The following is a 22,222-nucleotide window of genomic DNA, read 5'->3' as shown; positions in this document are numbered from 1 at the left end:
TCTGACAGCGCCCTCAGGTAAGGCACTGTCTCACCTTCCTGTAGATTCATTCAAAACTTCGTCATCACTCAAGTCAGTTTTTAGCATTCACAGCCAGCTCATTGGTCTTGCGTTAAGATACAATTAAGTAGATGAAATCGCTAGGGAACAGTTTAGGAAGTGCTAAGGTGAACAGATTGATTTCAACCAGGAGGACCATGAAAGAACCAGAAAAGAGATAATATTAGAGCACAAGCGTTTTCAAGGCCAGGACCTGGTAAAGGGGTTTATGTGGACTAATGATGAGAGGCAGTAATCGATGATGATTCTAAGCTTCCAAGCCTGGGTCAATGAACATTTGTTAAACAAATGAACTTCTAGCTGGAGTAACTGATATGCACGCCATTTCCAATAGAATAGAAAAACAACACGTGGGTTGGGGGAAGATGTTGAACTTGGTTTTAGGTACTTTTTTCTTAAAAACGCATTTAAGCTGTAGACTCTTATTTTTTTTTTTTTTTAAGTTTACTTATATATTTTGAGAGGGAGAGAGCAGGAACACACGAGGAGGGAAGGGCGGGGGCGGGGGGGGGGGTGGTGGAGAGGATCCCAAGCAGGTTCCACAGTCAGTGCAGAGCCCAGTGCAGGGTTTGAACTCACTAACCATGAGATCGTGACCTGAGCCAAGATCAAGAGTCAGAGGCTTCACAACTGAGCCACCCAGGCTCACCCTTTTAAAGGTGCCTGTGGATAACTGATATAGAGATATTCACCCAGGCATTTACTTTTTTGAGGTCAGTGGAGAATATATGAATTACCTACAAGTACTCTACATTTTATCTAGTATGTATATACATAATGCTGAATAGTTTACAAAGGGCTTTTCACAGCCATTGTCTACTGTTGATTTTGATTCCGATAAACATCCTTTAAAGTATGTAGGGCAGAACCATAATTACCAGGCCCAGAGTAGTCTCTAAAGTGACATTTCTGTCTGATTATCCCTTTTGTGAACACAAAGAACCTGAAGCTCAGGGAGGTTAACGGATTTGCTCCAACAAGTGGAGGAAATGTGCAACCCTATGTTTCTCACTACACATTTGGGTTGTTTCTTTTAACCACTAAGAGCGATGACAGTTGACGTTGGGAGAGCCGACACCATTTTGGACAAGGGTATGACACAAGAGGGAAAGAACAAAAGGACTTGGGGCAACCTCTATGTTTAAAGGGCAGAGGAAACAAAGACGAGCAAATGAACGGTGACCCACATAACCTGTCACTCCCCACGCTCATGACACGTACTTAAGCTCTTTATAAGGCATAAGGGGCTATCATCCCCGTCTCCTTGACCAAGCGGAGCAGATCACCAAGCACACAGTGGGTAGTCACTGTGGAGTGGAGGAAAAATGACAATCGATAACGGGCTTGCCCAGTGGGCTGAGTCAGGTAAGGATACACAGAAGAGGAGGATTCGTGGGGAAGGTATGGGGACAGCAGTGTTTTTAGCCACACTCGTAATGGCAGCTTTTCCCGAGGTGCGTCAGTCATTCCCAGCGTTCAGGTGTACATGGATAGAGACAACGAACAGGTCTCCGGGAAAGGTGAGCGTAACGGATAAAAGGAAGAATTGTAAAGAACGTCGCGGAGGATTTGAATTGGAAGAAGGTGCAGTTTGGGGCACGATTCTCCAGGCGAAACCAAGTGCTGAGCATAAGGAATCCAGGGCCCTGCCCCGTGGAGGGGGCAGTGGCGGCAGGAAAGGCAGCCAGGGTGGTAGGTGGGGGGGTCTCCCTCCTGCATGACTCAGAGAGTGTAGCGAGGCTCAGGATCGGGGTTCGAAAGGCCTGAGGGTTAACAACTTCATTTCGGTGCCACCCTGGGAGGTGGCCAACGACGTACCCGGGTCCTTTCCCTTGGTGCTAGGGAAGCCCTGGTCTCCATGCAGCATGTCAGGTCTCGCCAGCTCTCCGGACTCCCGGGACCGGTAAGTGGTGGTTCCCCGAGCCTCATTCCTTCGCCTGACTACCGCCTCTGGGGGCTCCTCTCCGCCGACATCCCCACTCCTCTGTCCTCCCCGCCCCCCTTCTCCCTGGGGAGCAGAAAGGGTTGCCCTGCGGGATTCCTCGCGGGGCCAGCGCCGCACGCCCACCCCGCGGGGTCCTCAGCCGGTCGGGGGCGCCCAGCGCGAGTTCGCCTGCACCCCGGGGGCCCGCGGGACCACTGCGGGGCCGGAACGGGAGCCGGAGCCGGAGCCGGAGCCGGAGCGCCAGGCTGTAGCTTAACGGTCCCGCGGCCGCGCCCCGCCTGGCGGCGCCGCAACAGCTGCCCGCCCGCCCCCTGCGTCATGACGCCGACGCCCAACGCGGAAGCCGCTCGCGGCGCGCCTGGTCCAGCCGCGGGCTGAGCGCGGAGCCGCGGCGGGCGCGGGATCCGGGCCGGGGCGCGAGCCGAGCGCAGCCTCCCTCCTCTGCCGGGCCAAGCGCGCAAAGCGGGAGGAGCGGGCACGGCGCGCCGGGGCCGCCGCCGGGGGGATGCGGCTGCCTCCCCCGGCCGGCGTGTAGAGAGGGCGGGTCCCCGGCCTCGGGAGCGCGGCGGTGGAGGGGACAGAGGCGGCGGCCATGGCGACCCCCGGCAACCTGGGGTCCTCCGTCCTGGCGAGCAAGACCAAGACCAAGAAGAAGCACTTCGTAGCGCAGAAAGTGAAGCTCTTTCGGGCCAGCGATCCGCTGCTCAGCGTCCTGATGTGGGGGGTAAACCACTCGGTAAGGGCTTGGGCTGCGGCGCGCAGTCCCTTTCCTCCTCCTCTTCCTCCTCGCTCCCCTCCTCCTTCTGCTGCAGCTGCTGCGGGGCGGGGAGCCCGAGCGGGGACCCGGCCCTCCGGCTGCTCGCTCTCCAGGGTTGTCCGCCCGCCGCGGCGCCTCGGTGCCCCCATCCCCGCGCCGCGCGCCCGCCTCTCTGGGTTCCCCGGGCGCCACTCGGACCCCCTTTGGACCTAGAGCCGGTTGCGGGACGTAGGGTCCCATCTGCAGTTGAGCCCTGCGGCGGGTACCAGTGTCGTCCCCCGTGCTCCCGTTCGTGCGTCGGCCGCCTGGTCCCCGCAGCCGGGCAACTGGGAAGTTTGTGCAGGGCACGGGTCCTCCTGGGCTGTCAGCCCGGGCGGGGGCTGCTGGGGTCTGAGCCTTGGTGATCGCTCCTTGATGTCGGGGGGCGGCCGGGGCGGTCGGGTCTTCCGCTGGCTTCAGGTGTACCTGTGCGAGGGCAGGAGCGTCCGGAGCCTCCCCGCGGGGGAAGAGGGGTGAGAATACCGGAGATCGGGAGATGTGGGCAGCGGCTTTAGTGCTTAGGTCCTTTTTTTCCTTTAAAGGCGATATTATCGGACGCAGGGAATCTTTTTGGCAAAGAAAAAGCTCGTGTAAATATGGCACTGGGGTTTAGTATCTTCCTCTGCGCCTCTCCCGCATCGCCCTGCCGCTGTGCGGGCTGGAGAGCTGCTTGGCGGGGAGTCTTCCTCTCCACACCTCCTCCCCCACCTCGGGGAGCCAGGCCGAAGTCACCGACTGCGGAAGGGTGGCCTGGGGATGACAGGAGGGGGGGGGGGGGTCTGGGCTGGGCGGAGGGAAAGCCGTCTCGAGTTGGCCGCACCGGTTTTGGGGGTTTGCTTAAAAAGGCTGGAGGGAGAATGCTCCGAAAGGTTAGCTTAACACACAGCCGGAGGCGGTGGAAGATGAGCCGCTGCGGGCTATGCGGACTGCGGTTTGAGGGTCTGAAATAGCCTCCTGCTGATCTTACTGCGAGAAACTCCTGCAGTTTTAATCTCCTTAGGATCAGGAAACATGATCGGAGCTGTTGGCCGAGCCATGAAAGTTTAAGTGAGCTTGTGAATTCTGACCATGACCTTACCCACTGCAGTCAGTTAGCATGTGAGCAAAAGTGTAAGCTTGCTCTCCGTACTTTTGATTTCTGTGGACGTCTGTGTGCCCTTTTGAGCGTAATAGAAATGGCAGAAAACCATGCTGTTTTGTTTTGTTTTAAGAGCACTCTCAATTTAATGAAGTTGTTTAAAACGGCTTAGAAGCATGCATTCTATTTATAGTTTTCTTGCCGAGGGCAAGCTGGGGAAAACGTGGAACAGTATCAGGATATATTGTGTTTGCATGAAGTGACTGTGTCTAAGAAAGTTGAGAAATGAGTGTCTGATCCACTGAAGTTCATCTTCACTTCCTGATAACTTCTTTAGCGATTGGGAACGTGAGCTTGTCCAACCGCAAATGTGAATGCACCAAAAACTCTCCTCTTAAGGTTTATCGTAGTAAATAAAATGGAATTTTTCCTGTATGATGCATCTACAATTTAGAGTTATGCCTAATTCTATTAATCTTTTTAAATTATTTTTTGTTAGTTGCTTTTTAAAAAAAATTGCTATTCTGTATTTATTGGTGCTTGTATCTCCTTTGGAGTTCTGGTGTTTGGGTCAGAGAGTGTTTGTGTCTGAGGGTTTAAATGTAGTAAAGGACTGCCAACAATATGCTGCTGAAAAAAGAGTGTGCTTTCTGGGATTTAGTCCGAATTCCATCTTGCTTCACAAAATCTTGTAGTTGTGCATATTTTATTCTAACCACTTATGTTGCTACCTTATATTTATGAATTGCTACATTTGGTTTAGAGTTTCTTGCTAATGGGAAATTTGTAAGCTATCTAAAGCTTGTAAAAATGACATATGATTTGTGGATGGTACACTCCGTGTTATTTTCTTTTGCTTTCAAGAAAAGGTAGCAACTCTTAGTCCTCCAGAGGAGTCAAGTTTTTTAGTATGTAACGTAACCATGTTATTCATTCAGCAACTTTGTAGTAGGCACACAGACAATACCAGACGTTGCGCAAAAGACGGCTAAGAATGCCACTCAGTTTTTTTGTCCAAATACCTTTATTTTGAGGGCTTAATCGGCATAAGAATGGTCTGTTTCACAGCCTTCTTTTTCAAAATGTCGATTTTCTTTATTATCTCTGAAAAAAAAAAAGTGAAGTGTATGTAACTATGAAATCTAAGTACCAAGATGTCATGTATTTCTGGTTGATTTCATTTTAGGTGGCAAAGTCTAATACTAGATAAACGTTTTTATATGAACTTGACCAAATATGACCAAAGTGTACAGTATAAAATGAGAACAAACTTCGTCAGCGTTATTAAGAAGGAGCAAACATAGTGCTGTATATGAATAGGGACATTTGAGAAAGCAGAGCAGGAAAGGAGAGAATAATTCAAATCAGTCTTTCTCCTCCATCTCTTGTTTAATTTATTTTTATTTTTTTAAGAGTTTATGTTTAAGTAGTCTCTACACCCAACATGGGGCTTGAACTCACAACCCCAAGATCAAGAGTCACGTACTCTACCAGCCAGGCACCTCTAACATTATTCTCCTACATTTATAACGTGGCCAGAATTAATGGGAAAAGATTTGTCATGAATCTAGCAATTTCGTGCTTTTATACTTCATTTGAATTTTTCTTAAGGATGTTTAGAAATAACTAACATTTGGAGTACTAAAAAGAAAAATCATGTTAATTTTTATCACGTAGGCATCTTATAAGAGATTTGGGAACCTTGTACATACTATGGTAAAATGCTTATTGTACATGTGTTCTAATTCTTTCTCTAATTCTGCTGACCTTGGGCATATAACTAGTTTTGCATCAATGTTTGCATCTGTGAAGTAAGGTGATTGGACTGGATGATTTCTAAGTATTTTTCTAACTTCAAGATTCAAATGTTTTTACAATCTACTTGGTTCACAGCATTATATTAGGATCCATAGACTAGCAATAGTAATAGTATGGAACTAAAGTTGCGTTACCCTTGTAACCTTGAACATGCAGCTGCATTCAGGGAATATTCAAGGCCGTGACCAGAGGGAAAGATATCTGGGGTGATTGGAAGAGAGGTGTGAACTGAGAGTTTGTTGGATTGATTGGAGTTGGACTGCATTGCGGTCTATTAAGTCAAAGTCTATTTGATTGAAATGCAAAAACTTGAAATTAAGGTGGAAATTTCCAAGTCAATTGTGGTGGTAATTCTCAATGACAAGAATAAGCCTGACTTTGTGTGGTGAATTTGATACGTTACTGCTTTCTAACTTAAAATACCCAGCAGTGAATGGATCGCTGCCAATTTTTATTTTAAGTATTTTAAGCAGGGAATATAATTGAATACATAAAGGAAAAGACCACTTCAGAAGGCAGTTTTGTCTTGTTACATTTGGAATTAAAGTAAAAATGATCAGGCAGTTAGCTTCTTAAAATTATATTTTAATAGTGCGTGGAACATGTAGAATGATATGAGCCAAGACTTGTTTTAAAGAGAGAGACTCTAAAAGATTTTTACGAAGAGTGCAATGTGAGCCTTTTGGAAATGAGAATTTAAAAACCTAATTAAGTATCGAAAGGAATTCATCTGTATAGAAGAAACGTAAAGGACATAAACCTTGTTTAAAACAAATACGGTATTTAGAGGGAGTCCGTATTCACGCGAAAGTCTTTTTGTTGCAAGCTATAGAAATGTGAATGAGCTTAGCCAGAAACTTTAAAAATTAGGAGGGTTTTGGAGGTCTGTCACAGTGCAAGAAGGATTGGCCACCAAACCGGGAGAACAGGAATAGGACTGAGTTCAGCCATAACTGGAAGCAGGTGCTTGGGTACTGTTGGGACTTTTCTGTCTGTTTTGGCTTTATTCTTGCTCATAGCTGACTGGTTCCCTCCACAGGACCGGGAACTGATGGTTCCTGAATTTAGCATTTTGTCATTCCCGCCCCCCCAAAAGGGACTTTCTGTTTCGGATTCAGTTCTAAAAATCCCATGGAGGGATTCTGACCCGTTTGGCTGCCCCCTGGGCTAAACAGTTAGGAAAAGATGGAAGTTCTTGCCTATTGGGACAGTTCCCTTAAGAATGGAGAGGGCCTGGGGGCGCCTGGGTGGCTCAGTCGGTTGAGCGTCCGCCTTCGGCTCTGGTGATGATCTCGCTGTCTGTGAGTTCGAGTCCCGCGTCCGGCTCCATGCTGACAGCTCAAAGCCTGGAGCCTGCTTCGGATTCAGATTCTGTGTCTCCCCCTCTCTCTGCCCCTCCCCCGCTCATGCTCTGTCTTTCTCTGTGCCAAAAATAAATTAAAAAAAAAGAAGAAGAAGAAGAATGGAGAGGGCCTGGACAGGCAGGATCGGGCAGGGATCTGTCCTAGTGGTAGTTTGGGCCAGTATGTAGTTTTCGGGGTTCAGCATCCATAGCTTTTGTTACATTGTCAGCAAGGTCTGGGACTTGAAATAAGTAAATAGTATATTAGAGGAATAGTGGTGTCTTTGGGGTTCGTGGGTTTATATTTGGGCACGGAAAAAAAAAATGAAAGAAGGAAACTAGGTTTCAAAATGAAATGAGTGACTGTGAAATATTGACTGAATAGGATATAGTGAGGCAGTTAAATTGAAATAGTGATTAGCTAGACGTTAGCTGAAATGTACTGAATGGAACCCAAATAACCATTCATTCAAGAACTAGTCCCACGCTGTTTTTATTTCTTCCCTTCATCAGTACAGTTTTTAAGGTATCTATTTATTTATTTTGAGAGAGAGAGAGTGAGCCGGGGAGGGGCAGAGAGAGAGCAAGAGAGAGAATCCCAAGCAGGCTCCGCACTGTCAGCACATTGCCCGTTGCCGGGTTTCGTCTCACCAACCGAGAACTGACGCTCCGAGAGATGGTGACCCGAGCCGAAATCAAGAGTCAGGTGCTTAACCGACTGAGTCACCCAGGTAGGTGCCCCATGTTCTCTTTCCCTTAGAGGAAAGAAGAATGCCAAGCAGACACAATGTTTGTTATTAGGGAAATGGTTTTAAGCCCCCGAAAATTTGGGATTATATCCTGAGAAGGGAATGCATTTTCTTCTCCCTTTACCAAATAACTTTTACTGAATTTGAGTGTTCAGAATGATGCCGGTCACAAGGCAATGATTTCTCTTTCTAAGCCAGGATCGTCTGCGCTGCCTTTTGAAAGATTTTCAGCAGGAATTGTAATAAAATCCGCCATAAGTTGACCAGCAAATACAGTCAAACTGGAGCAATTAATTCGGCCAACATCCCCTTTGAAATGCAAATTTTGGAATTTAAGGGAATTGGTGCAAGTGGGCAAAATGGTTTGTGATCAGACAGATAAGGTTCAAATCCTGCCTCCATCAGGTGTGGACTCATTGAACAGATGATTTATCCACTTGGGCCTCAATTTACTCAGTCTTAAAATAGAGATGATGGTGATTCTCTCACAGGGTTATTCTGAGGGTTAAGTGAGATAATGTATTTAAAGTCTAGAACTGTAATTAACCCATAATAGGGAGTTATAATTGATACCAAAAAAAAAAAAAAAAAAGATCAAATTCAGATGCAGTTAGGCTGGTAGCATATTCATAAGCACCAGAGAAGTGATTCTCAAAATTTACTGTGTGTATGAATCACTTGGGAACACTTTAACTCAGCGGGTCTGGAGTAAGTCCCAAGACTCTGTGTTTACCGTGCTCTTAGATGATGATGACGCTGCTGGTCCTTGGGCGACACGTTGAACAGCAAGACCGGCGGAAGGAATAGTGCTAAAAATAAAGAGAAATAGTCAGGATTTGTCCCCTGACTGCATGTGTGGAATCCTTGAGAGAATGATGACCCCATGGTAGACTTAGAAAAGTTAGAAGGAATTATGTACCGAAAAAGGGTAAAACATTTTCCGGCTGGCTCAGTTGGTAGCTGGAGTGTGTGACTCTTAATCTCAGGGTCGTGAGGTCAAGCCCCCTGTTGGGCATGGAGCCTACTTTTAAAAAATACACGGGGCGCCTGGGTGGCTCAGTCGGTTGAGCGACTGACTTCGGCTCAGGTCATGATCTCGCGGTCCGTGAGTTTGAGCCCCGTGTCGGCCTCTGGGCTGACCGCTCAGAGCCTGGAGCCTGTTTCAGATTGTGTCTCCCTCTCTCTCTGACCCTCCCCCGTTCATGCTCTGTCTCTCTGTGTCTCAAAACTGAATAAGCGTTAAAAAAAAATAAAAAAAATAAAAAATACATTAAAAGGAAGTGTCGAACTGCAGGTGACAGTGAATGGGCATTGTAGTGACAGTGTCCACCAGTGGGGTGTTGGAAGGTGGGATCACGGCTCAGGAGCAAGGTTAGGGCTGGGATGGAGAATGGAGAATTGCCCGTGCCGAGTTGGTGGTGGAAGCCAGGGGGGTAAAGTAGGTCTCCGAGGGGAACACTTGGCTTTGAGGGAAGGATGGAGGAAGAGACGGGAAGCAAGACATAACCCAGCGGGAAGGCCCGCGTATTAACGCTTCAGACATCACGGTGTTCAGGGACGTGCTTTCTGGGACGGTGGCTGATTGGTATGCACACATATACGCATCTATTTGTGTGGAAGCTGAAAGATTTAAGGAACGAATGCACGGAAGGAGAGGCAGCCCGTCTTTGGGGAAGGTTAGAAGTAGAAGGAAGGTGGGAGATACCATTTTATTTAGGGATGCCCAGGTATTTTCCTCAACTCCATCACTTTCCATTCTCACCTCTGCCGGCCTACCCAGATTTTTACCTTGACTGAAACGTTAAAAATACCTCCTAGCTCATCTTCCCTGTATCTGCTTATATCCACACTTACCTTTTTGTGCCACACGAAGTCTGTGTGAAGTCTGGTGAAGGCTATGTACGGACCCCTTCTTACAGTAATGCTTTTGGGTGAATAAATGAAAATACGGAGGGTACATCCTACCGAGGTCAGGGATCCCCTGAATTCTGTCCGTGGATCACCTGGGAGTTGTGGAGCCCGACTGAGGACTATTGAAAGAATCAGGCGGGAATGGTGTGGGGTGGGAGATGGGGAGGAGCACGCAGCAGCCAGGAAGAATAATCCATAGTAGGAATGTGCAGAGATGAAATTAATCGCGGCTGGGCACACAGGGCTAGTAGGTGCCGTGGTTCAAACCTGTACCCTCAGCAGTGCCTGGGGAGCTCAGCCGGTTGAGTGTCAGACTCTTGATTTTGGCTCCGATCACGATCTCACAGCCCTGTGTTGGGCTGTGTGCTTGCAGCCCAGAGCCCACTTGGGATTCTCTCTCTCTCCTCTCTTTCTGCCCCTCCCCCCAAATAAATAAACATTAAAAACAACAACAACAAAACACCTGTCCCCTCAGCCATTGACCTCTGCTTGCCTGGGCTACCCTGGGAATTACTCACTTATGTCCTTAGTCTTTCCTTTCCTTTTTCCTTTTTCCTTTTTCCTTTTTCCTTTTTCCTTTTTCCTTTCTCCTTTCCTTAGTCTTAAAAGCTATACTTTGACAGAGATTAGCTGTTGATACAGAGGAAAAGTGTTCAAAGCAGTTTTTTCCTTTGTATATGTATGAATGATTATACATTCACGATATGAAAGATATGATATGAATGATTGTATATATTCAAAACACTTAGGAAGAGGGTATACACACACACACACACACACACACATATATATAATTTATTAATGAGTAATGTTGTAGGCAGTTTGAAAACAGTAACCTACCTAAAGAGAAGCCTTTACATTCCAAGTAAGTCTTCATGGTTTTTCACCTGTCTGCTGTGGTTAAGAACTCAGGCCCCCGCGCCCCCTGGTAGGCTGTGTGACTTTGACAGAGTCATTTGAGCTCTCTCTCAGTTCCTTCCTTATAAAAAGAGGCAGACCTAGTACCTACCACAGAGGTGTGTTGTATGGGTTAAATGAGTTGGTGCTTATAAGATGGCTGGAGAGTTGCTGGCACGTGATAGGCTCCTAATAGATGTTAGGAGTCATTAGTATGTCTTAAAAAATATTTTAAGTGGTAGCACATGAGCAGTTTTTAGAGTGCACGTTCAGTTCATTTTTACCCTAACCTCACTCGTAGATAAAAAGTCGCAGTTGCACTTGGGATCCTTGTGCATCTCTGAGTTGTAAATTAACCCTTTTAGAATTCTCTTTGTGCCCTTTAATTTCTGTCTGTTTTTTGTTATAATGTTCTTTCTTGTATCTTTAATGCTGCCACCACCCACCAGGTTGTTTGAGGTGTGACAGTTTTCATTCAGATCCGTTAGTTGTACATTATGGTCCGCTATTGGTTTGATTTCTTTCTTTCTTTCTTTCTTTCTTTCTTTCTTTCTTTCTTTCTTTCGTCCGCTATTGGTCTGATTTCTTTCTTTCTTTCTTTCTTTCTTTCTTTCTTTCTTTCGTCCGCTATTGGTTTGATCTTTCTTTCTTTCTTTCTTTCTTTCTTTCTTTCTTTCTTTCTTTCTTTCTATGGTCCGCTATTGGTTTGATCTTTCTTTCTTTCTTTCTTTCTTTCTTTCTTTCTTTCTTTCTTTCTTTCTTTCTTTCTTTCTTTCTTTCTTTCCTAATGTAAGAGACACTGTGCAAGACTCTTCGGATGCAGAAGGAATGTATTGTGGACCCTGCCTTTGAATTGCTCACAGCTTCAGGGGAAACAGACATATACGTAGACGTATGTATAAATAATAGAGTATCAAGAATGCTGGGTGGGGAGGGAATTACATGGGTGGTCAGAATATAAACCTCATGAAGGAGACATTTGAGTGAAGGGATGAAGGAGGTGAACGGGTTGGATATGAGGATATCTGGGGGAAGGGCATTTTAGGTAGCAGGAACAGCTTGTGCAAAGGCCCTGAGGCTGGTGCTGGCGGGGCATGTTTAGGAAACCGCAGGGAAGCCTGTGTGGCTGGAGCAGTGTGAGAAAGAGGGAAGGTGATAGGAGATGGGGGCAAGGACTGGAGTATGATTACTTCTGCCCAAGGCTCTTGGTTGGACAAGAGTTCGGGAGGCACAGACATGGGCAGGGCTTTGAAGATGGGGTAGAATGTTCCTGCTGGAGAAGACAGGGAAAGGTGTATGTGGCCAAGGGAACAAACTGGTAAAAGTAAGCAGACTGTGTGGAGAACGGTGAGTGGTCTGGTGTGACTGTGGCCCCGGGCCTCGCCACTCATGGAATGTGACGTACAGGATGGCGGCATCAGCCATCACCCAGGAGCCTGTTCGAAACGCAGAGTCATGGGCTTCTCTGCAGACCTTCTGGGGCAGGATGTGCGTCGCAACAAGACAGGTGGTTTGTGAGTGCATGACAGTTTGAGAAGCTCTGGCTAGGGTAAGTCTTTGGTTTCAAACCCTGGGTTTCCTTGCAGGTGCCTCCAGCGCTAGTGGGAGGGGCTGAGCTGGTGGGGACGATTTAGCCGCTACGGCAGCTTCCTCCAGAACAGCTTGTTTTTGTCATCATTATCTTTTATGTGATTTTTTTTTTTTTTAATAGTCTCCACGCCCAGCATGGGGCTTGAACTCACAACCCTGAGATTAAGAGTTGTGTGCTTTACCGACTGAGCCATCCAGTGCCCCCTCATCATCATCTTTTTTGTTTTAAGTTTATTTATTTTGAGAGAGAGAAGGAGAGGGAGAATCCCAAGCACACCCCGTGTGGTCAGCGCAGAGCCCGACGCGGGGCTCGATCCCACGAACTGTGAGCTCATGAGCTGAGCCGAAATCAAAAGCTGGACTCTCAACTGACTGAGCCACCCAGGCGCCCCTCATCATCACCTTTTAAAACATTTCTGATTGGAGGCACCGAATACGTACTGTGTAGGTGCAAGGGCAGATAACGTACAGGGGGAAACGAGTCTACAACCAAGAAGGTTGAAAACCACACAGGTAAGTGATAGGGAATGTTTAGCAAATGGTAGAAAAGGTAGTTGCAGGTCAGATTTTTAAAGGGCTCAGTAGCTGATGTTTGCCACTGAAAAACTCGACAACAGTTCTGATGAGGGCCACTGTAAAATGTACTGTAAATCGTATTGTATGCTCTTTGAAACTGTTTCTTACCTTTTCTCTCTCCCTAACTTTCCCTCTAGTGTCTTCTCCCTTTGCCCTCTTCCAGCTGGTAACCTTTAATGCTTTGGAAGACATTGGCCCAGGGGCGCCTGGGTAGCTCGGTCAGTTAAGCGTCCGACTTTGGCTCGGGTCCTGATCTCTCGGCTTGTGGGTTCCAGCCCCATGTCCGGCTCTGTGCCGACAGCTCAGAGCCTGGAGCCTGCCTCGGATCCTGTGTACTCTCTCTCTCTGCCCTTCCTCCACTCATTCTCTGTCTCTCAAAAATGAATAAAAATGTTACAAAAGACATTGGCCCCATAGAAGCCCACTGACTTCCATTCTTCCCACCATGCAGTCTGCTAACTTTTGGACAGCTGAATGCCATTAGGCCAGAGACATGCTGGAGGGCTGCACTGTCCAGGTTGGAAGCCACTAGTCACACATGACTAATTCAATTGCATTGAATTAACATAAAATCTGGAACGTTCAGTTTCTCTTATCGAGTGCCCCACAGCCACACGCGGGCAGTAGCTCCTGAGCGGGACGTCACATCCTCACGTTGGCGTCCACTCTCTTTCTCTGTTCCTTTTTCTAGCAGTTGTGCGGCCTTGTCTCCTGCTCCTGCCTCCTGTAATCTGTCTGTCGCTGCTGCGTCCCTCCCCTGCCATTCTCTCTCGAACCTGCTGTAGCCCCGGTTTCATTTCATCTTCCCCGCTGCAAGGAACCAGCACCAGCGATGCTCCTGGATTCAGATCCCCAGGACCCCTTCTCGTGTCTTTTCCTGTTTCCCTTCGGCCTCACCCGCTACCCTCCTTAGGTACCTTACCAGCTTCCTCCTCCTTTACCCAACCTCCGAAAGCTGGAAGGTCCCAGGACTCTTTCCAGGGTCTTGTATAACTAGGCACATTTTATCTACACGATCTTATTTAGTCTTGCAGCATTTCATGCTGATGACTAAGAAGTTTTTATCTCCAGCTCTGAGTCCCCTGCTGGGCTCCATATTCAGTTTCCTACCAGATACCTTCCCTCGAATGCCAAGCAGGCGTCTCAGAAGTGACCCACACAGGGCTCTTCTCCTCCTCCCCTGCTGCTGCCTGCCCCAGGCCACTTTCTCCCCCCATCCGTGAACGGACCACCGTCTCCCCGGCTGTTCGAGCCAAAAAAAAAAACCTTGGTGCCAACCTTGATTCTTCTCGTGTTCTCACCACTACCATTTCCAAGCCCTGCGTATTTCTCTCTTTGCATATAAATTCCCTCTCTGCCGAAACACTGCAGGCCCGCCTGATTTCACCCTTGCCCTGTTTCAATTCAAATCCTCTATACTGGTAGCAGAGCGATCTCTCTGAAACGTAAATGATATCCTGTCACTTCACTTCTTCAGTGAGAACCTTCCAGAGGCTCCGTGTTGCATCGTGAGTAAACCCCAGACTCTCCTCTGCGGTTTGCAAGGTCTTCCTGGCCCGGCCCCTGCTGCTTTCTTTGTCTCACCCCTTCCTGCTGTCTCCACGACTTGCTTGTTCCGGCCACGCTGGGCTTTTTCTGTTCCTTAAACAAGCCAAACTCGGGGCAGCCGCAGACCTTCCGCATTTACTTTCCTCTTTGGAATGTTCTTCCTTCAAGTCTTTGAATGGCTGTCATTTTAGTCTCCCAGCTAAAGGGCTGTCTTCTCGGATGGCCCCTCCAACTCCCTCCACTCACCTTACTCTTGTTGTCTCTGAGACCCCTCACACCATCGGAAACTGAGTTGTTTACATGTTGATTACTTACTTCCCCCCAACTAAGATGTTCAATTCCACAGCGGACGAGACTGCCTAATTTACTCGATCCCCGGACCTAGAACAGCGCCTGTTTGCAGTGGGCGCCCAGTAAATACCTACTGAATGACTGGATGGCGCTGGATTCTATAAACTGTAGGCCAGGAGCGCTCCGCTGGTATACTGTGAGCCTCTCCACGTTAAACGTTCATCCACACGTAAAACTCATGTTTGCTATGATCGAGCACGGGATTGACAGCATTTTGTTGAGCGGGTTGGGCAATGAGAGGCGGGGGAACTTGGTGCAAGTCAGCGATAAGAGGTGTGGGGTGACCCGAAGCCGAGGCCAGAGAACCAGCTTTGTTTACAGCAGCGTGCAAGAGCTTTGCCTTGAGCACAGAGCAGAGGCGGTGCAGCCAGTAAAGCACTTCTTTCGTAGAATGTCACGGTGTTGAAGGGCCACCAAGAGAATTGTGTGAAGACCGAATGCGTTCCCGAACAATCTGAGGTGTTATCGTAGAGAAGAGTGCACCGCAGTGTTCTTTCCGGTTTATTCCCTGTAGTTTGGGTCTTTTCATGGCTTCAGGTATGCCTCTAAGAATTCTAGTAGTCAGAAGCGTGCCATAAATTAAATTTGAGATTCTTTTTTTTTTTTTTTTAATTTTTTTTTGTCAACGTTTATTTATTTTTGGGACAGAGAGAGACAGAGCATGAACGGGGGAGGTGCAGAGAGAGAGGGAGACACAGAATCGGAAACAGGCTCCAGGCTCTGAGCCATCATCAGCCCAGAGCCCGACGCGGGGCTCGAACTCCCGGACCGCGAGATCGTGACCTGGCTGAAGTCGGACGCTTAACCGACTGCGCCACCCAGGCGCCCCAAATTTGAGATTCTTTAACTGATGGAAAAATAGTGCTAATCCCAATATCCCGAATCTTTGTGAGTCTCAGGGTGAAAGTGTGTCCCTTTAGAGAGGATTGCTTATCTTTGCCACGTGGCCAAAGGGGTGGCCAGGGGTGCTATAAATCAAGGCCATTTTGAACTAACTCACAGCTTGGAATTTTCTGAATGTCCCGGTGATACAAATTTGGGCCGCAGTCCCCTGGGGGGAGTGAAATGGGTTTATTTTTGATGTGTACTTACCCTGAGGGTGCAACCCTTTTGGATTCTAGCCTCAAGAAGAAAGGGTTTAGATCCCCACGTCCACCCCTCCTTGGATGGGCTCTAGGCTCCGACTTCGGTTTATCTCAACCCTTGAGACCATCAGAGCCCTGAGGGCCAAAATGGCTTCTGGGACTAAGCTGACTGCTCTTCCTTTTAGACTTTGGCAAGCTAACTCTTGCCTCCTCGGTGCTTTGGTGTCTTTAAGATCATGTTTAAAACACACTGTCTTCCTGGATGTTTAGTTGTTGCCAGCAGCAGTGTTGATCTCCAAAACCCAGTTCTACTCCACTAGCGGAAATAGAGATCGAGCGACAGAGTTTCTCGATTGAGGGGAATGGCAGGCATTAAGGGACAGGTCAGAGCCTGGCATGGTCCTGGGGCAGGATCCTTCAGTCAGAGACTCCATGCCACGGGAGGAGAGACTCCCAGGGGGACACTGCGGTCCTGTGGGAGTGGCAGTAAAGACAAAGGGTGTGCCTGAGGGATGTTTTGGAAGTAAAATCAACTGGATTGGGTAGGAGGGAGTAGAGGACAGCTCTGGGGTTTCTGGCTTGGTTGCCTAAATAGTTTTCCTACCATTCTTGGTCTATTATTGTTACCTTTTGGGCGATTAGCCAACAGGAGTCTGTATTAACGGTGCTTATGTAACTAATATGTGGAAATGATGATATTTCTAATTTTGAACTTTTCACAGATGTTTCCATTTATAGATCAATCCAGCATTTGATTTATAACTCAGCATTTGATGTCCCCAATCTGAACAGAATCCTGAATTGTGGGGTTTAAAAAAAATTTTTTTTTATGTTTATTTATTTTTGAGAGAGACAGAGAGAAAATGGGAATGCGTGGGGGTGGGGCAGAGAGAGGGAGACACAGAATCCGAAGCAGGCTCCAGGCTCTGAGCCGTCAGCACAGAGCCCGATGGGGGGCTTGAACCCACAAACCGTGAGATCATGACGTGAGCTGAAGTTGGATGCTCACCCGACTGAGCCACCCAGACGCCCCTAGAGAGTTTACACTCTTACAGGGAGGATGTAAACAAGGTGGCAAAATGGTATATTAACAGAAGGTTTATTTGGTTGTAAATGACAATCAAGAAAGTCTGATGAGCTGAAGGAAAAATGGGGTTAGTGGGTCACTCGTGGAGCAGAAGGGCAGGACCCTTAACTGAGCCTCCCATAGGCTAAGACCCAAAGTGGCTCCTTTCCCACTGTCTGTCTGATCTTGGCGTCACTTTCTGTGAACCTTTTCTCTGAGGATATTGTCATTTCTCGGCCGCTTTATGGAAGTAGGCCCCACACAGCTTCCAAACTTATTTGTCCCCAGATCCAGGTCCTTTGAGATGGCAATTAGCCACTCTGCATCCTAACTTCGGATTTCTCAAGAGCGATAGAAAGGAGGAGGGGCAGAAAGGGAGTCGGTGGCCATCAGGTCCAGCCAGCTGCCACCACGGGGAGCCGGGCTGCCCATGGCACTTGAATGGAGCGGCGGAGACAGCCCTCAAGCCTCGGAATCCTCCTGGGTAGCACCCCTCCCCCCAGGTTGTGTGCACTGACAACAAAGGATTGATAAACCGCCCCGGGGGACAGGGAGTCCTATTTGAGTTGGATCTCGAAGAGTGAATTGTCATTAGCCTGGTGTAGAGACCAGCGAAAACAGGTTGTTGGCAGAGCGAAGAGTATGTACAAAAGGCCTGCGTCATTTTCAGGGAACTGCTGAGCCTTTTCGGGGGGGTTCTGTTATTCTTCCCATCTTCTGTTTTTATGGTCTTATTCACGTTGCATTCTTCCGTACGTATTTCTAGCGGCATTACTTCTGTTTGCATTAATTTCTGTAGGCTTGATCATCTGGGATTAGAAGCGTAGGTGCTAGACAGCCTAGCATTTCAGAGCGTAGCGTTATCTGGAGTTGCCATAAGCATGCTTTGTTTGTGTTTCCTCAGCCGGCACTTGGAGGAAGGTGTTCTGGATGACAGCCCCCGGAAGGCCTCTGTGGCATGGCACGTGACCCTGCCCACACAGCCTGCCCGAGGGAGCCCCGGTGCCAGGGGCAGGTGTGGGCTGGAACCAGTACCGCCACCCGGGCACCCCGGCGAGGGGCTGCCTTGGCCAGAAACAGGCACCCTCCCCGTAACTTGCCTGCACCGAGGAAGCTCCTTTTTCGATGTGCACAGAGGTGCCCTGGGGGCCAGCGGCTGCCCTGCTTTGCCCCGCTTTTCTCCGCTCACGCGTCCGAAATTCCTCACGTCCGGTTCGTGAGTGGCGGTGGCCTGGAGGAAGCTTTCTTTCAGGTGCTGCTCAGGCTGGACAGAAGAAAAGGGGATTTGTGTAGTTCCCGTACCGATTTGAACCTGCTTTAGGAACTGGGTCGTTATGCCGTCTTTTCTGCCGCGTGCGTGTTTCTGTCGTGCAAATTAGTTGCCCCACGATTGGTAAATAGGGAGTGATGGCACGCGCCGTGGACATTGGTCCACACACAGCTCTCCGTGAGCGTGTCCCCGCTGAGGGCAGCGGATGCAACGGACACTAACAAACAGCCAGGGGTCGCAGCTCCGGTAGGACAGCACGACTGCGCCCCTTACGCATCCCCGCTTCTTCCTCTGGACTCAGCAGATGCTCAGTCTTAGAAGTAGCGATTTTGTGGTTCTCCCCAATCTTTCTGCGTTTTGTCCTAATCTTTGTACCTGGCGAGCCCAGTCGGTTCTCACATTCTTTCCACGGGGTGGGTGATCTTCACAATTGTATTTTTATTATGTAGTTATTCATTTACCCAAGTTTATTTATTTTTGAGAGCGAGGGAGGGAGAGCATGGGGGAGGGGCAGAGAGAGAGGGGGACAGGGGATCCGAAGCAGGAGGCACATTGACAGCAGCGAGCCCGATGCAGGGCTCGAACCCACAAACCGTGAGACCGTGACCTGAGCCGACGTGGGACGCTTAACCGACCGAGCCACCCAGGCGCCCCCACAGTCGTATGTCTTTAAAAGATAAAGTCCATTCTGTATACAATTGGAATCAAACAGTTTTGGAGACCGAAGTGTGTATTTTTAGCATTTTATTTGTTAAGTGTTCTGGTGATAGAATTCCATAGGTTTTGAGTGGTTTTCCGTGTGTATACAGAACTTAAAGTTTTTCAGAATACCGATCACACTATGACAGAAACGTGTGTATTTATAATTTTTGTCCCATAGCTGTATACCCAGGCTGGAATCCCCCTCTGCCCACACAAACACGCGGTCCTTGTTATTGTTTTCTTCGCTGCCAGGGATAACCACCTACAACGGCGATGGAAGTGTTACCGACTGAGTCATCCGTAGTCTTAAAAGTTTGGAGACCCATCTAAGCTACTGGAAACTTAATTTCTTTCTTTTTTTTTTAAGTTTGTTTATTAATTTTGAGAGAGATGTGGGAGGGGCAGAGAGCGAGGGAGAGAGAATCCCAAGCAGGCTCCGTGCTGCCACCGCAGAGCCTGATGCAGGGCTCGATCTCATGAACCGAGAGATCACGACCTGAGCCTAAACCAAGAGTCGGACGCTGAGCCAGCCAGGTGCCCCTAAACTTAATTTCATTATGGTCCTCTTGAATTTCCTTAGTAATCCTCTTCCCGCCTGCCCACACTGCTGTCCCACTGTCCTCTGCTCAGGTGTCTCTTGTGTTCACGTATCTTTCGGCAGGTCTGCCCTGACTCCTCAAGTTTCCATGGTCCAAGATTACCTGTCTCAGTGTGCCACTAAACAACTTTACCTTCTTGAAAATTTGCTGCGGCTGTCTTCTGGGCCCACAATCCCGAGAGGAGACTTTCTTTTCAACTGACCCCTCCCTCACAGAACTAGGCTTTTACTATAACATTAGGACTTGGAACATGTTTCCTCATAGAAACAAATAGCCAACTGAAAAATGAATGTTTGGAACGCAACCCATTCACAAATTGGATTCTGTCTGCACACAGATGAAAAGTTCAAATGCTTTGGCATAGAAAGAACTGTTCAGAAACAATTACGATAAACCCATAAGGCACTTACTTTTTTTTTTTTTTTTTTTTTTTTTTTTTGGCACGTTGAGCCAGAGTAGGAGGACAGGGACAGGTTTCAGTTTAAAAGAAAAAAATAGGTTAGGGGCGCCTGGGTGGCTCAGACGGTTCAGCGTCCACCTTTGGCTCAGGTCATGATCTTGCCGTCCGTAGGTTCGAGGCCCGCGTCAGGCTCTGTGCTGACAGCTCAGAGCTGGAGACCGCTTTGCATCCTGTGTCTCCCTCTCTCTCTGACGCTCCCCCACTTGCACTGTCTCTCTCAAAAAATAAACAAACATTAAAGAATGTCCAGAGGCAATCCGTGTCAATGTTTCGATGTGTAGTTTTCAATCCTTTTTTATTTATTTGTTTATTTATTTTAATTACTTTTTATTTTTTTTTTTTAATTTTTTTTTTCAACGTTTATTTATTTTTGGGACAGAGAGAGACAGAGCATGAACGGGGGAGGGGCAGAGAGAGAGGGAGACACAGAATCGGAAACAGGCTCCAGGCTCCGAGCCATCAGCCCAGAGCCTGACGCGGGGCTCGAACTCCCGGACCGCGAGATCGTGACCTGGCTGAAGTCGGACGCTTAACCGGCTGCGCCACCCAGGCGCCCCTATTTTAATTACTTTTTAAAAAAATATTTATTTCTTTTTGAGACAGAGAGAGACAGAGCATGAATGGGGGAGGGGCAGAGACAGAGGGAGACACAGAATCTGAAACAGGCTCCAGGCTCTGAGCTGTCAGCTGACGCGGGGCTCGAAGTCACAGACCGCGAGATCATGGCCTGAGCCGAAGTCGGACGCATAACCGACTGAGCCACCCAGGCGCCCCTTCAGTCCTTTTTTAAAATCTCATTGAGATTATACTGTCCGTGTACTTCGTCATATCGTTACGTATTCCTCGCAATGGTAATTTTTAATGACTGCCTAATAGTCTAATGAAGTTTCAATAGTGTATACATTGGTTCCATTTTTTTTGGCTTCCATAAATAATGCTGCAGTCAACATCTCCCCATATAAACCTTTTTCCTTTTTTGGATAGCTTCCTTAGAACAGACTTGCCTTTTGAGGAATTATTTGGTCAGAGGATACGAGTATGTCAAGGCTCCTGGTACATGTTGCCAAATTGCTCTCACAGAGGGCTGTTTATATAAATACATATTTTTAAAGGATGCTTTTAACCCGCTTACAGCCGCGTTTAGAGGCATTTTAGGTAGTTCAACATACGTGCAGTGTGGGGTTGGAAGACCAGCCGCCATGCTGTCCGTCTGTCTGTCCTCTAAGGAGAGCTGTGGCCAGTGACCCACCCATCACAATTTCGTTCTTCATTCAAGTTTAGAATCCTCAGGGTCTCCGAAACAGAAGGCTTTGTAATTTCCCTTTTTTTTTTTTAATGTTTATTTACATTGAGAGAGAGCAAGTGCATGCTTGCATGTATGCACCTGCGTTGGGGAGGGGCAGAGAGAGAGAGAGAGAGAGAGAGAGGCAGGGAGAGCATCCCAAGCAGGCTCCGTGCAGAGCCGGATGCAGGGCCCGAACTCATAAACCATGAGATTGTGACCTGAACCGAAATCAAGAGTAGGACGCTCAACCGACTGAGCCACCCAGGCGACCCCATTGTTTCCTTTTTTTCTTTTTCTTTTTTTTTTTTTTAAAAAAAACAAACACCCCAAGACCAACTATGTGCTTTCCTACAAGTCTGGGGTCTGGAAGTTGGGGTGGAGATAAGAGTAGGACACGTGGTGGTCAGTTGGAAGCTGGTAACTTTTCAGGCAGAGTACTTGGATCCCAGAAGCGGGCCAGTGTCCTCGGTTTATGTTTGACTCAACTTCAACTGGCCGTACTCTACGTAGCTTTTATCACACCCACCCCTCTAGCATTTCCTGGCGGGTAACACGCCTAAAATAGAACAGCAGGAATTTGTAGTTGGTTCCCCAGTCTTACCACTTCGCATGAGACCTGACCAGTGGATGATTCAGAAGGTGGACCGCTGCACTTCCTTCTGCTGCAGTAGAATATATGTGTTTGCTCTTTAAAGGTTGAGTGCTCTCAGCCCCCGGTAGTCCTGTCCTTGGCTTGGAGCTCCGCTCTGTGAGCTGTCCCCTCTGCTCAGCATTATCTGATGTAAATACGTCAGTCACCTGTGCTGACTTTACAAACTCCCTGCAGCCTGGCAAGGCCAGGCAGGGGAGGTGGAAGCTTCGCCCAGGTAGCTGTGAGTGCCCGGCTCCTTCCTTAGTTAACTCGTATTCCGGAAGGAGAAAGCCATGTAAGTTTTCCTTTGGACAGAAGTGAAGGAGTATATTGTGTAGTTTAATAAACAGTAAAAGAGTAAAATAAAAGAGTTTTAATAGATAATGAAAGAGTAAAATTCCCGGGGCACCTGGCTGGCTCAGTCAGAAGCACGTGTGACTCTTGATCTTGGGGTCGTGAGTTT

At 48.0% G+C, this 22,222-nt stretch overlaps 1 protein-coding gene across 4 annotated transcripts in view; it reads left to right on the top strand.

Moving 5' to 3' along the window:
- Positions 1 to 2,353: 2,353 nt before the first annotated feature.
- PIP4K2A (phosphatidylinositol-5-phosphate 4-kinase type 2 alpha) overlaps positions 2,354 to 22,222 on the top strand; it is a 194,312-nt gene continuing 174,443 nt past the window's right edge. For 2 of the 4 annotated variants that reach the window (XM_045060993.1, XM_045060995.1), the window contains exon 1: positions 2,355 to 2,741. In XM_045060993.1, the coding sequence (XP_044916928.1) occupies positions 2,598 to 2,741 (144 nt within the window). In that variant the 5' untranslated portion in view covers positions 2,355 to 2,597. Of the gene's footprint in view, positions 2,742 to 22,222 lie in introns of all 4 variants that reach the window. The other 2 variants (XM_045060992.1, XM_003988149.5) reach the window with 2 other exon arrangements.

This window comes from Felis catus, chromosome B4 (assembly GCF_018350175.1).
Source record: "Felis catus isolate Fca126 chromosome B4, F.catus_Fca126_mat1.0, whole genome shotgun sequence".
NCBI classification, from domain to species: Eukaryota; Metazoa; Chordata; class Mammalia; order Carnivora; family Felidae; genus Felis; species Felis catus.
Note: the sequence above shows the minus strand (reverse complement) of the source record. Positions and strands in the feature narration are given on the sequence as shown.